Below are 5,197 nucleotides of genomic sequence, written 5' to 3'. Positions count from 1 at the left end.
GCTCAGCATCACTAATTATTAGACCAGTGCAAATCAACACTACAATGAGATATCACATCAGCCAGAATGGCCATCATTAAAAAGTACAAGTAACAAATGCTGGAGAGGATGTGGAGCAAAGGGAACCCTTTGTAGGGAACCCTTCTACACTGTAGATGCAGCTACCATGAAAACCTATATAGGGCGTTTAGTGGTTGGACTTCCCCTTCTGGTGCAGGAATGGTGAGGGTCTGATCCCTGGTTGGGGAGTTGGGATCCCACATGCCTTGTGGCTGGGAAACCAAAACAGAGTTAATGTTATAATGAACTGAATAAAGACTTTAAACAACCCAAATGTTCATCGACAGATGAAGGGATAAAAGATGTGGTACATATATACAGTAGAATATTTCTCAGCCATAAAAAAGAATGAAATAATGCTATCTGCAGCAACATGGATGCAACTAGAGATGATCACAGTAAGTGAAGTAAGTCAGAAAGAGAAAGACAAACACCAAATGATACCATCACTTATATGTGGAATCTAAGATATGATGCAAATTAACTTACCTACAAAACAGAAACAGAGAGTACAGACTTGCAGTTGTCAAGGGGGAGTGCGTGGGACATGGATGGAGTGGGAGTTTGAGATTAGCAGATGCAAACTAGTACACAGAGAACAGACAAACAAGGTCCTACTGTGTAACACAGAACACTATATTCAATATCCTATAATAAACCATAATGGAAAAAGAATATGAAAAAGATACATATTTGTATAACTGAGTCACTTTGCTGTACAGCAGAAAATAATACATTGTAAATCAACTATACTTCAATAAAATAAATTAAAACAAAACTAAAAGAATACAGGAATGACCAAGGGAACCTAGCTTACTCATCACAATTCTTCTCATCTTCCCTGCTGGGGTCTCCTGTCCAAGCATCAAAAGTCGGGGGGGGGGGGGTCTGTCTATCCAGCTGAGGTCTGGAGAGAAGCCTGGCAAGGCTGCAGCTCCCCATGGTCCCGAGAGGGACACCAGGCCTGGCCCATTGCCCAGCGGCACCCCTCTGCTCTCCTCACCACCCCCTCGCCCCATTCCCATCCCCCTTCGTGGTCCCTACCCTCCCTTTCCTGCCCAAGCACTCACCTGCTCTGTCCCGACGACGGCAGGGCCTCAGCTTTGCAGGCCTGCTCCTTCCTCTCCCTCGGCCAGAATTCCTAGCAGGAGGTCCCGCCAGGTTCCAGCAACACCTTCTCTCTCCTTCAGGCCCAGGGGCTCTCCTGGGGCCCTGCAAGGCTGTTGGGCACCCAGCCCTCTCTGAGCTGCCATCTGCACTGCATACACCTCTCTTAAAGCCCCACGGGGAACTCTGTCTTCCAGCTCTTGGGCCCATACGGGCTTCTCATCTTGGCCTCTCAGAACCTTTCATTTCTACCACAGGAGGAGGAGATTGGGATTTGACCACCAGGCAAACTATGTGGTGATTCCTCACTATACGAAAGTGGCTGCCTCCCACAAACACCTCTGGTGGTGAGATGCAGTCTGACCCCTTTAGCCCCCTGTAATCAAATAGCAAGGAAGACAGACTTTTGTTTATTTAGGCACTGGCACCCAGGCCCTCCTGTAATGACCTCACACAACCCCACAGGCCTGCCAGGGAGTTTACATCAGCCCCAATTTACAGTAGAGGAACCAAGGCTCAGATTCATAAAGGGATGTGTCCGAGGTGACTTAGGTCATGAGTGGTGGGCTGGGGTAGGAACTGGGCTGTTAAACCCCAAAGCCTGCAAGTCTGCTGACACTGGGCTGTGGGCTTGCCTGAGTCCATGGCGAGTGGCACCTGCCTGAGCCGGAACCGTCTGGGCCACGAGGCCCTCAGGAGCCGCCAGGGCCAAGCGCTGCCCGCCACATCTGCAGCACTGAGTCCCGGCGGGCCGTGTAGGGCAGGTGTTTGATGCGGAACCAGTGTCTGGGAATGACATTCCCGCTGGGGGTGTAGAGTTTCTCCCCCCGCTGGCCCAGCAGACTGCGAAGGGCCAGGTTGCCTGACAGAACCTTCTCGTAGAATTCCACCCCACCCCGGGCATAGGCTGCAGACAGGGAGGCCGTGCGGCGGTCCAGCCAGGCTTCCAGGGCGTGAGTGAGAGAGTCCGTGGAGAAGGCATAGGCCACGAAGCCCGCCACTGCTGCCACCAAGTTGAAGGCGGCCCGCAAGCTCATGGGGCCTCCATAGAGCCCCAAGGCGTGCTTGGCCCCAACACCCAGTGCCCAGGTGCCCGCCAGGCAGGCTGGAGCAGGCAGGGCCTGCAAGGCGGCTGCCCCACTCTCCAGGTACACCGCCTCCTTGGCCAAGGCGAACTTCTGGGCATCGTGAGACAGGGTTAGGGCATCTCTCAGCCGGGCGCCTGCTGGACTCCGCCAGTCCACTCGCTGCCCGTGGACAACCACAGGCCGGTCAGTGTTGGTCACTGGGCCACGGAGGAAGCTGGCAGGGATGCCTACGATGGCCCCACCAGGGAGTCTCGGGAAGCCGGCGCTCACAGGCTGGAAGGTGAAGGTGGTAAAGGCCTCGAAGTGGTGGCCCGAGGGGATGCCAATGTCCTGCTGCACCTCCTGGAAGAGCCTCTCCAGTTCTGGGGACAGAGGCGCCGGCTGGCCCTGAGGCCAGTACTGGTACAGCCACTGGACCACAGGATCCGGGAAGAGGTGGTACGAGATCTGGGCCCCAAACAGGCCTGCACAGGAGCCCACCAACAGGCCTGTCCTGTGTCTCTGCACAAACACTGTGGCCCGCCACAGGGGACCTGCCATGAGGGCTGCCACTGCTGTAACCTGGGCCAAGAGAAAGAGAAGTAAGCCAACAACTGCAGACCAAACACCCCGGGGCCACATCCTCTTAAACTGATGCAATACGCACAGTAGCCAAGAACTGGCCCCAGCTCTGTCTCTGTGTCACCACTTACCAAATGCGCACATGACAAGGGCCCACCAGGAGGGAGTCTGTGCTGAGTAAATAAACACACATGAAACAATCAGTGTCTGGCAAAGAGCAGACACCCCTTGGCCAAGGCGAACCTCTGGGCATCGTGAGACAGGGGTCAGGGCATCTCTCAGCTGGGAGCCTGCTGAGCTCTGCCAGTCCACTCGCTGCCCATAGACAACCGCGGGCCTGTCAGTGTTGGTCATTGGGCAACCCAGGAAGCTGGGGGGGATGATCACGATGGCCCCACCAGGGAGTCTCGGGAAGCCGTGGTATGGCTGTAATTACAACTTTGATTCCCATGGCTAGGCACGGCCCCAAGCAGCCCACCTCTCACTCCACTGCCATACTGAACATGAGCACTGATTTATACCTGAAACACATGCTCGGCTTATTCCATCCTTACTATATGCCCAACACAGTTCTGAGAGCTGTACCCATATTATTTAACAACTGAATCCTTACAACTCTGTGACCTTATCATTATGATGTCCCTATTTTAAAGCGGTGAACATTGAGGCACAGATAGGCCTCAACTAGTAACGTGGCAGAGCTATGGGCAGAACTGCTGCTGCTGCTAAGTTGCTTCAGTCGTGTCTGACTCTGTGTGACTCCATAGATGGCAGCCCACCAGGCTCCCCCATCCCTGGGATTCTCCAGGCAAGAACACTGGAGTGGGTTGCCGTTTCCTTCTCCAATGCAGGAAAGTGAAAAGTGAAAGGGAAGTCGCTCAGTTGTGTCCGACCCTCAGCGACCCCATGGACTGCAGCCTTCCAGGCTCCTCAGTCCATGGGATTTTCCAGGCAAGAGTACTGGAGTGGGGTGCCATTGCCTTCTCCGATGGGCAGAACTACGTCCCTCCAAATTCCTATGGTGAAGTCCTAACTTCCAGGAGGAGGAACATGACTGTACTTAGAAATAGCATCTTTAAAGAGGTAATTAAGTTAAAGCGAGGTCATTAGGATAGTCCCTAATCCAATCCAGAGTGGGACATTAGGGCACAGACACAGAAGGACTGCGAGGACGCAAGCCAGAAAGAAGGTGGCCATCTACAAGCCAGTGGGAGAGGCCTCAGAAGAGAAACCAGCCCTGCCAACACCTTGATCTTGGACCTCGGGCCTCCAGAATTCCAAGAAAACACATTTGTGCCACCCAGTTCTTGTCCCTACAGCTCTAGCAGACAAATACAGGCCCAGTATTTGAACACAACTGTCCACAGCAAAATTTTCACTATAGATTATTTTTTATGATAAATTATAAACACGCATGAAAGTGGAAAAAATAGTATATTATAAACTAACTTCAATCTGTCAAGTCATGGCTAACTTTGTTTCATCTCTACTCAAACGCATAACCTCCTCCAGCTAGTTTATTTCCAAACACAGTAGGGCCATACTATTATTTCATCCGAAAATATTTCAGTAAAATTCACAATTATTTAACTTCAGGTGAAGCTGTCTTCCTGTCTCTAAAGTGTTTAATTAGTAAACAAACTGCTGCAAACAAGAAGCAGCATATTCCTTAAGAGTCACGTCACTGTGCCTTTTCGCTAAGGAGGCAACCAAAGCCAGGACAGGAAGGGTCCAAACGTAGGTCCTAACTCCCCCAGGACCCCTAGCACCAAGGCCGCGTGCCCCAGGGAGGCGTGGGAGGGGGTGCCGCGCATCTCGCAGGCGGCTGGGCGGAGAAGAACCCTCGCTCCACGCGGCATCCTCTGGCTACGCCCACGGCTGGAACACACTGTGAAAGGAGCCCGCTGGGGTCCGCTTATCTACCCGCCCGATTTCGCACGCTCACCTCCTCCTCCGCCGCAGCCAGGTACGCCGAGCACGTAGGCCAGGCGCAAAGCACGCTGGCCGGCTCTAGGGGCGGAGACAAAGGGGCGGGACCCTAGGGGGCGGGGCTGAAGTAGCAATGCACGCCAGCCGGCTTCGGGGGCGGGGCTCCGGGGGCGGCGACAAAAGGGGCGGGAAACTCGGGGGCGGAGCGCAGGGCGGGACCCTGGCTGCTCAGCTCAAGCTGAGACTCAGCTAGTGAACGCCCTTGGGGGCATCTGGCCGCGGGCTGTTTCTTTCTACCAAGGCTGTCTGGGCCGTCCCTGTGTAGCCCTGGAGAGACCAGCGTCAGGGCGTGGGTCAGGAGGCCTCTGGCGGACCTTCTGTCGGAGCCCACGCCCCGTCCTACCGCCAGGTCCCATCCTTTCCCGTAGGGAAGCGCTCTGTGCTGGCGGGGC

At 54.2% G+C, this 5,197-nt stretch overlaps 1 protein-coding gene across 2 annotated transcripts; it reads right to left on the bottom strand.

The window, feature by feature from the left end:
• Positions 1-1,561: 1,561 nt before the first annotated feature.
• Positions 1,562-4,811, bottom strand: TMEM177 (transmembrane protein 177). 2 transcript variants are annotated; one of them, XM_052635448.1, is made up of 3 exons: positions 4,762-4,811; positions 2,948-2,984; positions 1,562-2,816 (listed from the first exon to the last, which is right to left on the bottom strand). In XM_052635448.1, the coding sequence occupies exon 3, from the start codon at positions 2,793-2,795 to the stop codon at positions 1,860-1,862; it is 936 nt and encodes a 311-aa protein (XP_052491408.1). In that variant the 5' UTR covers positions 2,796-2,816; positions 2,948-2,984; positions 4,762-4,811; the 3' UTR covers positions 1,562-1,859. The 2 variants fall into 2 exon arrangements, with proteins under 2 accessions (XP_052491408.1, XP_052491407.1); XM_052635447.1 differs by lacking the exon at positions 2,948-2,984.
• Positions 4,812-5,197: the final 386 nt, after the last annotated feature.

Source organism: Budorcas taxicolor, chromosome 2 (genome assembly GCF_023091745.1).
Source record: "Budorcas taxicolor isolate Tak-1 chromosome 2, Takin1.1, whole genome shotgun sequence".
NCBI classification, from domain to species: domain Eukaryota; kingdom Metazoa; phylum Chordata; class Mammalia; order Artiodactyla; family Bovidae; genus Budorcas; species Budorcas taxicolor.
Note: the sequence above shows the minus strand (reverse complement) of the source record. Positions and strands in the feature narration are given on the sequence as shown.